The sequence below is a fragment of the Nothobranchius furzeri genome, chromosome 1, assembly GCF_043380555.1.
Source record: "Nothobranchius furzeri strain GRZ-AD chromosome 1, NfurGRZ-RIMD1, whole genome shotgun sequence".
Classification (NCBI taxonomy): domain Eukaryota; kingdom Metazoa; phylum Chordata; class Actinopteri; order Cyprinodontiformes; family Nothobranchiidae; genus Nothobranchius; species Nothobranchius furzeri.
Window position 1 is genome coordinate 83,491,293 of NC_091741.1, and position 15,146 is coordinate 83,506,438.

General features: G+C 37.9%; 1 protein-coding gene across 6 annotated transcripts in view; it reads right to left on the reverse strand.

The window, feature by feature from the left end:
- Positions 1 to 365: 365 nt before the first annotated feature.
- Positions 366 to 15,146, reverse strand: part of fgf13a (fibroblast growth factor 13a) — a 142,143-nt gene continuing 127,362 nt past the window's right edge. For all 6 annotated transcript variants that reach the window (XM_054739227.2, XM_015949142.3, XM_015949159.3 and 3 more), the window contains 2 exons: positions 6,988 to 7,183; positions 366 to 2,335 (listed from right to left, as the gene is read on the reverse strand). In XM_054739227.2, coding sequence (XP_054595202.1) covers positions 2,199 to 2,335; positions 6,988 to 7,183 — 333 coding nt within the window. In that variant the 3' untranslated portion in view covers positions 366 to 2,198. The remainder of the gene's footprint in view (positions 2,336 to 6,987; positions 7,184 to 15,146) is intronic.

Here is a 15,146-nt window from a genome sequence, read left to right on the forward strand (position 1 = left end):
CAGGAAACGCGGGGTAAAGTCTCAGCAGCTGGAACATTTCCAGCCATCAAGAACATTTTCATGGAAGGGAAACTGATTTATTACATAGAGTAAGCCCTGTTCTGTAGCTGCAACCAAGGGGCAGTTAAAAGTTTATTCTGTCTCCGTGCAGAAACAATGATATCCACACTTTAAAAAATGTCGCTGACGAGTGCACATTCATTTTCTCAAGGGTGCAAAACTTCAAACTACAGTGCATCCTAAATTATTCCCAGTTTTATTGTTACTTTTTTTACACTTTTGGCAGTAAAGTTTAATTCTAACTCATAACTCATGACCAGACAGCCAGCCAGCAAGTGATCATGCGAGAAAAAAAATCTGACACATTTTAAAAGTATATCTTAATATAAACATTTTATTCAGTGCATTTTTGTGTATACAACAAATAATAAACAACTGGAAGTCACCAGGCAGCCGTAGCATCTACCTGCTTATGTTTTTTTATCAGATTCAGCCTGATAGTTTGGAACACATTATCCAACATGGGTTAATACACATAGCCTACATCATGCAGCTCTAGTCCAGTATTTCCCCGCTCTCTCCCATGCAACAGATAGTTCCACCAGATACAAACCACCTCCAGAGGAAACCAAGAAAAGAAAGTCTTCCAAAAAGCATGTACCAGAAATAAGTTTTGTAGCTGAAGGAAAGAGTACATAGCCCACAAAAAGGGTCCTTTTTGTACATATCTGTGTACATGCCCTGTGCAAGAAAGGGAAGATGTTTGTATTTTTATGTTTTTAAATTATTTTTTTCACTTTTATAAATATGACATTTCCTATAAAATGTTAAGCCACCTAAAAGTCCACAGTATTTCTTTTTTATATAGAAAATATTGTCACCACAAGAAGTTACTCAAACACATAACAAGCATCCTGGGAACAGGCTTTCACCATATTCCTATGGTGAGTTTTATCAGTCAATAAGTGGACAAAGAAAAAGGAAAGCAGGGAGATTGAAGTATGACACGAACACAGAGAGAGGAAACAAATCACAAGGACAAGATAAACAGACATTGTGACACTGTGATAACAGGAGGGAATGGGAGCACTAAGCCTTTTCATTCTTTCTTCCATCATTGAGCATATTAGAGAAAAGCACAACATCATGCCAGCCACCACTTACTACATCCATTTAGTTTTTTTCTTTTCGTAAAACCTCGGCTACTCTTCCTCGCAACTGTACAATGGGGTGAAAAGTCAAGCTTTGCCTTTACTGTATGTTGGCTTGGTTTTCAGCAGCTTAAAGGGACACTCTCAATCTGTCTTTGGTTTGCGGGAACCCATCTTAAAAACCAAACAACAAATACTGAAGACCGGCATGGACGGAGAACAAGAGGGGATTCAAACAATAGCAGTTAGTGAAAAAACAAGTCTCGACTAATTCAGAAAATTAGCACAAAAAAAAAAATACAAAAAAAGAAGGTGCAGCAGTGGCATTTCTGAAATGAAAAAATAAACTAAATGAAGAAAAAATAAATCTGCAAGAGAGCCACGCTGCCCTGTATATTTCAGGTCAGTTGAGCATAGGCTTCATTTTTCCATGCTAAAGAGCTCAGGCTCTGAGCGTGTGCACTAGGACGCAGGAGCTACTGTCTGGCTGGCAGGTAGGATGAGGCTGCGCCAAACCAGGGAGTTTATAGGCTTTGCATTCACAGAAGTATGAACGAGACAGAGATCAGGGCTTGGACTGTACCGATGCAGCCTTGTGGACAAGCACCATCACTGGCTGCTCTGAACACCTGCATATCTAACTTCCTGTTCCTGTCTGACAGACGCACGAGTCTTCATGACCTATGAAAAACCATTCACATGAATGAACAAAACTAAAATGTGTTAACTGGTATGCAGACATTACCAAAACAGAGTGACCAAGGTCATTCATAATTAGCTCAAAACATTTTAAGTAACATTGTAAAAAGTCAAGGATGACCTATGTGCTGTTAAGATTCTCACTATAAATGCTGTTTTGATGAACACTGACAGACGAGGATGGAACCAAACAGTTTGTATTGATGGCATCTGGGTGTTTTATGTGTGAACTGTTGTCATAGCTAGTCCTGAACCGTTGATCGAAGAGACAAGTCAGCTTAGATTCACGCTCTGTGAGAGGTAAGGTTTCGTGGTTTTCGGGCCCCAGACCTGGGTTTGGCTGCCGGGCTACGTGGACTCGTTCTGGCTCACGGCTTTGCCTCCATTAAGGACCGCTGAGGCACTCCGACTCTTGGTGGGTGTGCCGCTGCCAGAGCGGGAAAACTCTGTCAAATCGTGGAGTGATGGTTCTCTGTACATCGCCACTGTGGAGAGACAAGTGGGGCTGAATCACAGATGTGCTTATACTTTAAAAAACCAAAAACAGAACAAGGAAAAAACAAGTGATGTGATTTATAGAGTACAAATGCAAGCGTGAGTCACAGAACATAGATTTCATAGGACGTAACTCCAAACTTGAAGCTTTATTGTGAGAAAAGCAGGGATTTCAACCACAGTTTAGAACTGTTATAGCATATCCTTTGTTTTTTCTGCAGTAAAAACATTACACACCAGTAATAAACGCATTAGTTTTAGCTCCGACATTCATACATACAAAAATACATGAGACTAATTCGGTATGGTGTTGTTAAAACTCAGATGTCTGGACCTAGAAAACGATGACTCGAGTTCTCTCATTTATTCAACGTGGGTGCCAGTGTGGGGTGGGCGTGGCTAAGTGATGAAAGCCAATGGGAGGGGTGAGAATTCTGTGACTGTGTTTCAAGCTTTTCTTGCAGATTTCCCATTGCAACATTATTGATATGTTTTGTTAGTAAATTTAAACTTATTCTGAAAGAAAAAGTAATGCCTCACTAAACGTTTTACACACTCAACATGGAACCAAAATGTAAAGGTCTGCTGCAATTTTATTTCTACATGATTCTTTTGTGTATTTTATTCCTTGAAGTTAAGAATAGTTATACCTGGTTTTCCTTTTGTTCCTAAACTAAAGAGAGTTTTTGGTTGGACCTTAATTTGTTTAAATGAATGTTTTTGTTTACCTTCAATTTTTAAGTGTTTAAAGTGATTTGGAATTCATAAATATGCTCAGTTCATTATTTGGGTCTTATTATTTCAATTATTTAGTGTGAATGTTGAACCAAAGGTGTTCAAATCTCAACAGCTAAACATACACAACAATTATATAATTAAATGACTGTAATCAGCAGCACATTAAATGACACCAAATATGGATGACTCCAATGCCTTGTTACAACTCAGATGCTGCACTACAATCTCATGATGTTTCAGCTAAGAGTCATTAGGAATACATAATCTGAGAGATAACACATGCATAATCTCTTAAAGCTATATGGGGTTAGCAGATTGTTTTACAGATTTAGCCAAATTGACATTGACTTCAGAATTTGGTGAAGTTTCAAACATTTATTTCAGATAAAGTATTTGGTCAAGACTGGCTCCATTTTGTACAAGTTTAGTTTAGGTAGACTTGTTGAAACAGTTTAAGTATATCTGATCCTAACTTTTTGCAGTTTTCTTTCTACTTAACTGCTGAGTACAGAGGTTATGGTGGACTAGCTGGATGCTGAAGCATGAAGTATGTTCGCAGCATTCCATTAGAAATTCAAGAGTTTCTAGTGCTTTAGCTTATGCAGCATTAGCTCAGTGTGCATCTCAGCATCTGCCTTTTCAGGATAAACATCAGTAATCTGAGGTTCACCGTCTTTGGTTTCAGGATGTGTTCAATTTCCTGCTGCCTAGAATGCTATTTGATGTTTCTTCCTGAGGGGGTCTGTGGCTGAACCAGCACATCTAGTGCCTTAGACACTTCCCTTAGACCAGCACTTTTGTTACAGCGGCAGCCCAGAGACCAGCATCAATCACTGGTTGGATTTTGCTGGTAAACTGACACAGATTGGCAGATGTTTCATGATTTCACATATTGTGTAAGCACATGATTTTAATTAAACGCTGTTAAAATATAACAATACCACCTACCAGTAGCAACCCATGCTTAACGTGTTCTTTTTAGAGAGAAACCACATGGATAACTGTGAACTTTTTTGATAAAGGAGGCTCCTTGTCACTTGCATCAAGACTCTCTGGCAAAACTGTAATCGGATTTCCATGTTTAGTTTCAAATGATGTGATCTGAACATGCTTTGCTGGAGGAGAGGGGAATGAGAAGCTGCACATTATAAACTGGAATCAGTCAAGCAGAGAATAATGTCTGGAGACGAAGCTGTCTCAAGTGCAGAGAAAGCTGGTGTAATTGGTGCCCTGCATCTCCGCCGCTCCTGGAATTTTCTGAGCTGCTGAAACAAATTCTTTATTTAACTGTCTTTTGCTTTTTTATGTTGAACTCTGCTGGAACCGCTACATATAACTCAATTATTCATTTAAAATATCTAGATGTATAAGAACACCTGGGCTGTCTTGTGAAAAGCAATTAAAGTTTTCCCACTAGGAAGGCATAGATGGGTAATAAGGTGTTTTCATTTGGAACAAAGGAAAACTTTAATACGTTATAAATACACTAAATGTACTGGTGGACTTGTGATTGAGACATTCTAGTCATCAGTCAAGCCATTTTCTAACTAATTTGATTAGATTTTTATTTTAACCCTCTGGAGGCAGGTGTAGCAGATTTGCAACAGTTAAAACCTACCTACCTGGTTACTCCACATACGTATTTCATGAGCATTTTTTTTAAACTCAGAAGTACTCCTGAAGGACTTAGTTGTTCGTCCTTTTATCAAAACTTATTTTGAGCCCGAGGGGGTTAATGAAAAGCTAAATGGAGCAAGTTTACTTAATGTCATTAGGAATACATAATCTGAGAGATAATATTATAAAATTACATGAAGTTAAAATAAAACAATCCTAGATGATGCTTACAATTAAAAGCACCCGTCTTTAGATGCAACTGATGATTTAGCGAATAAACTAGAGCTGTTTTAGTCTCTTTATCTTGTTAAAGCATTAAAAGATACTTCAATGAACAAAACCCAATTAAATTAAAATGTAATAAAAATAAATAAATAAATAAAAACAAGTGGATAATTTACAGAAAATAAGTTCTTCTGATAGATATAATTTTCTTTATAACCCATTTAAATGGCAACATTATGATCTCATTTACCTAATATGTCTAATGGCATTTGCATAGATCTAAAACATGATGCAGCTCAACTATTATAATCCTCAATGTGAAATATTTTAACAAGAAGATGTTTATTAAAAAATAAATAAAATGTTTGACCAGATATGCCAACGTCTGAATGATCTAACGCCTACTGATGATGATATCATTATAAACATAGTGGTGTGACTTGCCACATGGTTTGTGAAGCTAAAACATCTGAAGAGGGGGTGAACAGAGGAGAGAACTGAGACTGATAAAAAAAATTAACTTGGCATCCGCATAAATCCAATTCCTACCAAAGACATGAAGAGCAAAAACAAGTTTTTTCTTTTTTTTTAAAGATCTGCCTAATGCTCCTTTTACTCCTGTTTTGGTGTGTTTCAATGGCAGCATTTCTACCTCACATCCAGGTCTGGCATTGCTCCTGCACCATTAGGGGTCATTTTCAGTCTTTTAATGGATGAGGACGTTTCTAGAAACTGTTTGTTTACACGGACATTCTTACAGTAAAGATGTCTTTGGAAAACACTTGCCATACTGCTGAATAGAGATCAACGTTTGGGAGAAAGCACATATTTCAGCAGCTGAAATGAAACACTGGAAAAGAGTAAATCATGACATGTTCCTATGATTTCAGGGATTTGGGAATGTCTTGATATGGACATTTTAAACTATGCAACTGAATAAAAAGCCACAAAACAGATCCATGTTTTTCACTGCATGGTTTTCATTTCCCACTAGAAATAAAAAAGAAAAGAAAAGTAAAAACATCAGAGCTTTTCTCTTTCGTCTCACTGAAGAGAATACAGACTATGGCTGTGCCTCCTCTCTGTTGACAGGTAAATCAGTGTCTCGTTGAAGATGAAAGGACTGTAGCCTTTAAAAACAAAGAACAGAACCACTTCTCTCTGCTTGTTTTTTGTTTTTACACACACACACACACACACACACACACACACACACACACATCTACGCACACTCGTCGGTTGGCTGGGTGGGGCTCTCTGTAAATTTGTTGTAATGAAAATAAATTGCTGGAGCCATTCTTCACAGCATTGAAAAATAATGTCTGTACAGCTTCTGGTCACAGAGAGCAGCTCAGCCTCATTCTGCACCGAGTCTGCAGCAGCTGGAGGGAAAATAGCTACTCACATGACAGCATCTCCAGGAAGAATGATAAAAAGCCAATTCATGGGGGAAATATGAATTATATTTAGTTTGTTTTTTGTTTGTTTGTGGAAAAGCATCCTGTTGACAATCCAGCCAAGCATTTGATAAGTAATTATCAGTAACTACAGCTTTAACTGCACTGCAGAGCAATTCGTAACACGACCCTGAACTCAGCCTATTGTTTCCTTTGTTGTTCACGTGTGTGTGTGTGTGTGTGTGTGTGTGTGTGTGTGTGTGTGTGTGTGTGTGTGTGTGTGTGTGTGTGTGTGTGTGTGTGTGTGTGTGTGTGTGTGTGTGTGTGTGTGTGTGTGTGTGTGTGTGCGGGTGATTGTATGTCCACTTTGGAAGTTGGGTGCAGGAGGGGGAGTGTAATTGTCAATTGTCTTATACTTGGGGAGGGGGGCTGGGATGGGAATATGGGATCTATGGGGCCATTTTAATCTGTGAAGCACTTTGAGTTGCATTTTTTTGTATGAAAAGTGCTATATAAATAAAGTTGATTTGATTTGATTTGATAACCTTTAAAAGCCAGATTCAATTAATTGTTATCGTATCCTTTAGGTGATCCAGGGGATGGATGACATACACCATTCCTGGTGCAATAAGGTCAAATGTGGGCAAGGATGTGTGCAGACTCACCCTTTAGAGGTTTGGGAAGGAAGTGGGCTGCTGGTTTGTTCTTTTTGACGTGGTTTCCCTTCATGATTTCTCCTTCCTTGTTCAGACCGAGGTACCAGCCTCTGCCTGACTGCTGCCGGTAATGCATGGAGGAGTACGTCACATAGTAGTTCTCAAACACCGATTCCTTAAACTTGCACTCTTGTGTAAAGTGTTCCTGTTGAGAACAGAAAAGAACGTGCAGTTCAGAGCAGATGTTGGCTGGCTGTGATTAAACCTTTTTATGAACACAAACATAAATGCAGTTGGTTTTCATGTCCGAGTGCAGCTTTTTATGACAGCTCACACTCAGGCACTTAGAGATTTCAAATTTCTATCCCATGACAATCCTCTAAATCTATTCATCCCATTTATTGCTGTGAATAATGCAGCACTTTATGGCACAGATGATAGAGAGATGAGATTAATGAGGAGCATTAATAAAACACACAGGCCAAATGAATTGTACTCTTATTTGGGCCCAACTGTTAATTATGGATGAACTATCAGCTCTGTTGGATGGGAGGTCTTATCAGACACGAGCCTTCAAAGCTATTCGACTTTGAGGTTTATTATTTCATGGAAGAAAAAAACTTTACAAATGAAATAAAACAGCTATAAAATATTTGTAATTATTTGTGCTTTACAGAGAAAGTGTTTTGTTCTTTGATCTCTTTTTGCTTTTGCTTTTCTTGTTTACTAAAACTCAGATTTGTAAAATGACTTCATCCAGTGTCAGTGAAACAAAAGATTTTACATCTGTCTAATTCACAAACGCTCTCATAGGGTGATATTCCCACCTTATCCTGTGCTGCCAACCAAGCCGAAATTTCTACACTAATGCAGATTTAGCATATTTAAGAGTTTTTTTTATGTCTTTTAAAGTAAAATACACCTTCCTAATGTAAACTTTGCATTGTGTGAAAAAGCAACTAGTTTTTAAAGATGCATGTTTGAATTTCTGGAAATTAAATGAAGAAAAATATCAGTCAGCTGCACTGTGGCCCAAGACAAAATGGGTCAGGCATGACAAGAAAAGGATAAGTCATCCTCTCATTCAGTAATAAGTATCAGAAATTTTAGCATTTTCAAATATTAGTTGAAATGTGAAAACATTCTTGTTGTGATTTTATATCCAGAATAGACAACCTAATGCCTGAAATACAGTACAAAAATTGTTTAAATGGTATATAAACATAGGTATTTATGATATTATAATCAGTTTTATTTTACTATTTACATGTTTGAGACAAATTAATTGGCCCTTGGCACCTGTAAGTCCAGGTGTGGGACTAAATAATACAGGTTTTTTGATTAAATCCTAATATTCCCTCAGGAAGCTGAGGGGTTTGATGCTAATTTGTGACAATAGCTCACACAGGCAAAAACAAAAACTTCATGGTTATACATAGTTACAGCTAAAAAAGGTGAACATCCACAACCAACAGATTTCAAATGATTTATTATGGTTGATTATTATCATGTAACTTTTGTTTTTATTCTGTGATGAGGCACAGCTAGCTCTGAGAAAATACACTTTTTCTTTGTTTCAGTCAGAAAAAAACAAGTAAATGTCTTAAATCTGTTGAATTTCAAGAACATTGGTGCTTTCTGAATCTGATGTGGAAAATGAGATTGAAGGAACCAATGATGCACAAAACAGCAAATTGGGTGGAAATAAATGGAAATTGAAAAAGACGTGCAAGCTTTTGTAGGTGAAACATTGCCATATTGTGGTAAGTAAGCTGTTCACATTTCATACATCTACTACGTATTGTTGCCAATTTCTTAAGCATCCGTCTTTGAGGGAAGAACAGTGTTGCTGAGGTTTTTGTATGGCTCCAATATTGTGTAACTAAAACATAATTTAGTAATTTGATCCATCTCACTGAGTGTTCAGGGCAACTTTTGTAAATTAAAATGTTTATAATTCAATGCAAACACCACCATGATGCACAAGTGAATGCAGATGCAAAAGTTAGATGTGGAAACTTGATGAGAACAGCACGCTCTGTAAAATGTTAAATAAGTAAAAAAAGAACATTGATTCTTATTTCTGGTGTTTCAGGTGAACAGCTGTGATTACTGTTGCAACGTCAACCCAACATGGAAGTATGTGTAATTAAAGATGTTCCAATCGCCATTTTTGTGCTCCTGACTCGATTCAGTCATTTGATTTTGAGTACGCCGAGTCCCGATCCGATGGTTTTCAGGAAAGAAATAAAATGAGAAGAAAAAAAGGAAAACACATCCAAGTTGTCTTTTAAGTTTCACTTTTGCTTGTTTAGGAAGTGCATTGATAAAAAAAAACTTTACATTGATTAAAAAAAATATTATGAACATGTTTAAAAGTAGCATTGTTCATGTTTCTAATTGTTGAGCAATGCTCCCGTGACGGGGATGGCACGCAGCGTCTTGGCGTCGGCAGGCAGAATAACTTTCGTAAGCAATTGAGAGGTTCTTACATTTTATTTAATGAGCCGTTAGGCATGGGATTCCATAGGAAATATGAAATCCACCTTACGGATCGAGGGTTATTTAAACCAGAAGATGGGATCTTTTTATTGCAGAGATTAGGTAACCGTTATGTATTCACTCAGAGACACAGAATTGAGAGTCAAGTTTAAAAGTTAAGAATTTTATTACTGACAATTTAAACTAGCCTGACTTTAAACTAAATGTATAGTGTAACTAAAAATGGATGAGACAGTGAATGGATGACGTGGGATGTAATCAGAACCAGCAAATCCGAAGAAGCGATTAGTTCTGACGGGAACTGAAGATGTTGTTTTGAAATAAGCTTTGGTTAGTTTCAGAAACGCATGAGACACCATCAAGTCGGGTCTACGTGCCTTGTGGAAGTCCTCTGTAGATCAGGAATGCCGAGATCCAGCGGACCTTCTCTGGAAACCGAGCTGGTAGAAGAAGCCGCGGTTCCGACCAGACCCGTCTTGAGTTACCTCCGGCACACGAAACTTTTATTGGCATCTGTTCAGACCCAGCCTGGGTCGGTGGAGCTTTTATTCTGAAAGGAGCTGTTGTTGCCGCTGGTTGTTATAGCGACTGGATTTTTCAGCTTGTCGTTGGTTCTTTAGGTTAAAGAGTTGAAGTTCGGATTGGCCACTCTGACGCTTGCTCTGGAACGCTTTGAACTGACGTTAGAGCTGACGTGGCGTAGTTTTATACCTCGGATGTTATGTTTTATTGTCGAATGAAAATTACCAAACACCGTCAGAAGCACGCCTCCGTCAGATCTGTAAGATTCTGATTGGATCAGTGAAAGGAATGTGTCATGTCTTTTTAACACTACGTGAAATGAGTCCTGTTGGAATCCTTAAAGTCACATTACTTATTATTTCTATAGAATCATAATAAAGTAGTTAATATTGTGATTTCACAGGTTGGTCACATCTTTTTATTTTGACTAACACTTTGATGGATTAGCTTTATTAAAATAGAGTTCTTTGATTAATTAAAAGCAAATAGTTCATTCTTCGTTCTCCTGTCTTTATTGCTGGAACGTAAACAGTTTAGAAGCGAATGCATGACCTTGAGACTGTTTCATGCACTCTGGCACTGTGTTAAAAGGGAACAGTTGTTAGAGGATATAAATGGCTCCTTCATCACGTTACACTTTTCCCTGCATAACACCTGTTATGCAGACCTAAAAAAACCAAGGAAATTTCCTTCTGTTTATTGGTGTTTCTTTCTCTGTAGGCTGGATTTGTGTTTTTGTCTGAGTTTGATGTGAACTGCACAGTTAGTGGCAAACTGGGATTTAATGGAGATTTGCTTTGTTGACGCCTGGAGGGAAAAGCCGAAAGTGAAAGTATTCTGAATGCAGGGAATCATGGAGCTGTATCTTTTCCAGCATGTTGAATGCAGTGTGCACACATTACAAGTGGCTGTTGCTCTGCTGTTGCTGCCCAATTTAAAATACCACCAAGCTGAAGACATTTTAGCTCTCCTGAGGAGACACGTTAGATTTGTGTTAGCCTGCTTGCTAACAGCTGCACCTTGGTATCTGAATCCCTGCCTGCTGTGAATTGTGTGATGTTACTTTGTTGTTTTTGAACAAGAAACACATCATATTTATGTAGAGGGATGTATTGATGTAAAACAAAGCCATTGTTATTCCATTTGAAGATCTCTATCTCTGGATGAAGTAAAAAACAAATCAGGATGAACATCTGAACATGAAATATGTTGGCTTGACTTACTGAAGTCCAAATTGAGGGGCTCAAATGCAATAAAGTATTTAACAGCTGTGCTTAATTGCAAAAATAAATAATTAACAATTTTGAGTACCAGTCCACTGTAGTGACCATTATGCATCAAAGTGTTAAAAGACTAGTTTGTTGTTTTAAAAGGTTAAATCCTTATTTTTTTGTCCCAATCCTGATATTTTTGACCCACCCGATTTCTGATCATGTGATCCTATCAGAGCATTCCTAATAGAGCCCTTTTAAAAATACACACCGTGCAGGTGTCGGTACAAGATCTGCTCGGGTGCAAGATCGGCTCGGGGTCCGTCGACTGCCGGTGACGTCAAAGTAGTTGATTGGCTGAACACGAACCTTACGGAATTACGTAATCACGTTACATTGTTATCACGTTACGTTGGTCCAGGCAATTTTTTCTGTTGGAAAGATGGACAACTTTTACAAAGAAATCCATCATTACCTCTTTGAAAATACACTTTTAGCATAGAGCTGCATGTATATTAGGGCTGAACGATTAACTGCATGTGCAATTAAATTGCGATGTGACAAAAGGAGATTTTCTAATCGCAAAGGCTGCAGTTTGGCAGCGAGTGGTTAGCGCAATGCTAATATACGTGGAAAAACCCATAGGAATGCTGATGCTAATATCACCAATTACATTATTACAAATTATGAATTAGAAATGTGTCAAATTATTACATTTGGAGTCTAACAGAAAGTAAAACTACCACCAATCAAATAAGTACAGACAGGTATTTTAGTAAAGCCAGAAAGTTTTAAACTCCAGAGTTTTGGCTAGCAGCTATGAGCGTAACTGAACTACGCATGGACAAGACGTCAAAAACTAAACACAAAATACTTCAATAAACTGGACACACTTCTTTCCTGCAAAAACAATTTCACAGGTGTTGCTAATACCTATGATCCTTCAAGGGATGTGCTCAAAGAGGAGTTCAACATTATGAATACAACATAGTGTTTTATTTTACAAATTCCATTATAAACACAAACTTACGTCGTAAGAAACATTATTTTAATAACAAAACTGCTAAATTCTTTCCAACAGTATATAGATGTGTAGTGTGTTTGTCTGAGTGAGTTTGCCGTACTTTGACGTCATCGGCAGTCGAAGGACCCCGAGCCGATCTTGCACCCGAGCAGATCTTATACCGACACCGGCGAATCAGTGCGATACTGTTGCCACGGTGTTAAGAATGTGTCGTGGCAGCAGTATGGCGATGCGGGAATCTGATGCTTGGTAGTAATATTGCTGCAACACCGGACTTGTGAAGGCATATCACGTGTGGAGTTACTGCTGAGCTCTGGCAGGAAAATGTACTGATAATGAAAGTAAACATTGGTGTGAGTTTCACTTTTGTAAACAGAACCAGCTGGGATGATAAACTGGAGCGATGCAGAGCTCCGGAACCTTCTCTCCGTTAGAGCTGGAGCGCAGACTGCTGAAGGACTGTGGAGGATAGACACCTTTAAGAGTGTCTTGTCAAAAAAACGTAACAAGCACAGCTTTGATCACAATAAAAAGCAAGTTATGTCCAATTTTTCTTTGTATACAGAGTACGTTGTGAGGGGAGGACCCACCCAGTACTACCTCTCTGTATCATCTTCTGATTTGTTTATTTGGTATTGGTTTGAAAATGTTTCTTGTACTTCAGAAATAGTTTTGTCTTTTGTTTGTGTTAAAACCTAGGTACATTTATTCGGGGGGGGGGGGGTCCGTTTGGGTTTGATTATTGGAGCACGGTTGATTGGTACTGATTGTTCCCAGGTGTGATATTTTTCTGTGTTATTTAAAAGAAGCCATGTGGAGGCTTGGGGATCCTTTTTTTCCTGATTTGTAAAAAGCAATTAAATAAAAGCCTGGGTAGCAAATCGGCTCTCAAGGAAAAAAATGTCACCGTTCTGCAGTTTGCCTCCAATTGTTTCACCTTGAAGACCTTCTGGCTGCACTACCTTATCACAGGTCATCTTTGATATTAGACACAACCATTTTCTCATGCAAAGTAACTCATTGTGACTTTTTCTACTGTACACAATCTATTCAACCTCTGATGACACAAATTATACCAGTTTAGTGAGACAATTTCTTTGGGCTTTAAGCTGATCCTAAAGCCAAATGAAGTCAGTGTTCAACATACAGCACATACATTCATGTTGATAAAGCACATCTATTTACTTTTAAAAATTATTATTGTTTGAGTACTTGGACGCTTGCCTTCTTTGGTTTGAGGCAACCCAAGTTTTCAGGAGTGTGCATGCTCAAATCACACATTCAATCGAATACAAGGCCTTTGCTCAAAATAAAGATTCACATTGGAGTCTATCAATAACATTAGAGGAATGTAAAATAAATAATTTATCGATAAGCATGAACTAGTTTTAAATAGCAAACTAGTATTTTTAACTAATATAATTTCTAAATAGCACATTAAATTAATGACATGCATGTTTTCTTTTTTCAGTGCATCATGGTGCAACAGGTTTACTGTTTCCAAACTGTTATATCTCTAAGATGGCAGGTGAATGAAGCCACTTGAGCTGCTGAGTACAAAAACAATGACAGTGACTGGAAGCCTTTCATCTGTACATGCATAGTCATTTAATTGTGTAATAATAAAAAAACATGACTAAAATGATGAAAAAAAAAACTTGTAATTTGAGAAGTTAATATAACAGAAAGGAAATGAGGTACCAGCAGAGCAAAAGCAATGAGGCCATTAACTGTCCTGGCAATAAATACACAATTTACAACAAAGCATGCATTACCAGCTGGTGTTAATAAACCCCTGACTGTACACAGCATTAAACCACCATTAACAAAAGAAAAACACATCAAAGAAAAGGGAAGCGGGTGACACAATTATGGAATTTCTATTTTACTCACAATCATTCGTCTTCTTTTGCTTCTTGCTTCAGCATTGTTTATATTTTGACTCGTAACCAACTGTAAAAACATCACAGCCTACATCATCCTACACCACTCTCTTGTTTACCGCTGTCTTGGAGGAGCTGGACAGTGTCCATCTCTGCCACGCACAAGCAGTAATTGGAAGCAAAGCAGCATGCTGCTCACGGGCTTAATTCTGTTGTACCTCTAATAATGAGCTTATGTGGATTTGGCTGGTTACACTTGTTCTGATGAAGAATGAGAGACTATTGACAAACAGACAGACACAGATGGGTACGTGCACGGTCAGAGCCAAGATGGAGGAGAGGCTGCTTGGCTGTCATTGTTGCACTGAAGTGGGTCTCTGCGGACGACAGTCGTCTGCCAACTGACACGCAGACAGACAAAAATGGTTGGAGATTCTTGATTCTTTCCCCCATTTTTAAGATAAATAAAACTGTAATGGCTGACAGACTCAAGGAGGATTTCAGGCAGATCTAGTCTGGTGATCCAGAATTTTAAATCCCTCTGGTACTGTTTGACTAATTAAACTTGAAAAGATCCATTTAAACTACACTTTTAATGTATAAATACGAAATAGAATGAAATTTTCTTCAAAAATGCACAACATATAAATAAAGTAGCTGAAATAAAAGACCCAAATTAACACTTTGGTCAATTGTAGCAAATTGGCTCAAAATAAATGAAGATGAAAGAAAAATCAAGGTTGATTTACGTACAGCCATTAGCTGTTCCTTACTTTCTGCTGTCACCCTGACATAGAAAAAGATGAATTTATATATGTATGTACAAAAATAAACATTGATTGACTTCTTGTTATGGAAATTTTATGTTTATTAATTCTTGATCTTTGACTCAATCAACTGAATGTAAATGTATTGCTCTATACCTCTTTGATCATGCTCACTCATTCAGACACACCAACACATGCCACAATCACACACACACACACACACACACACACACACACACACACACACACACACACACAC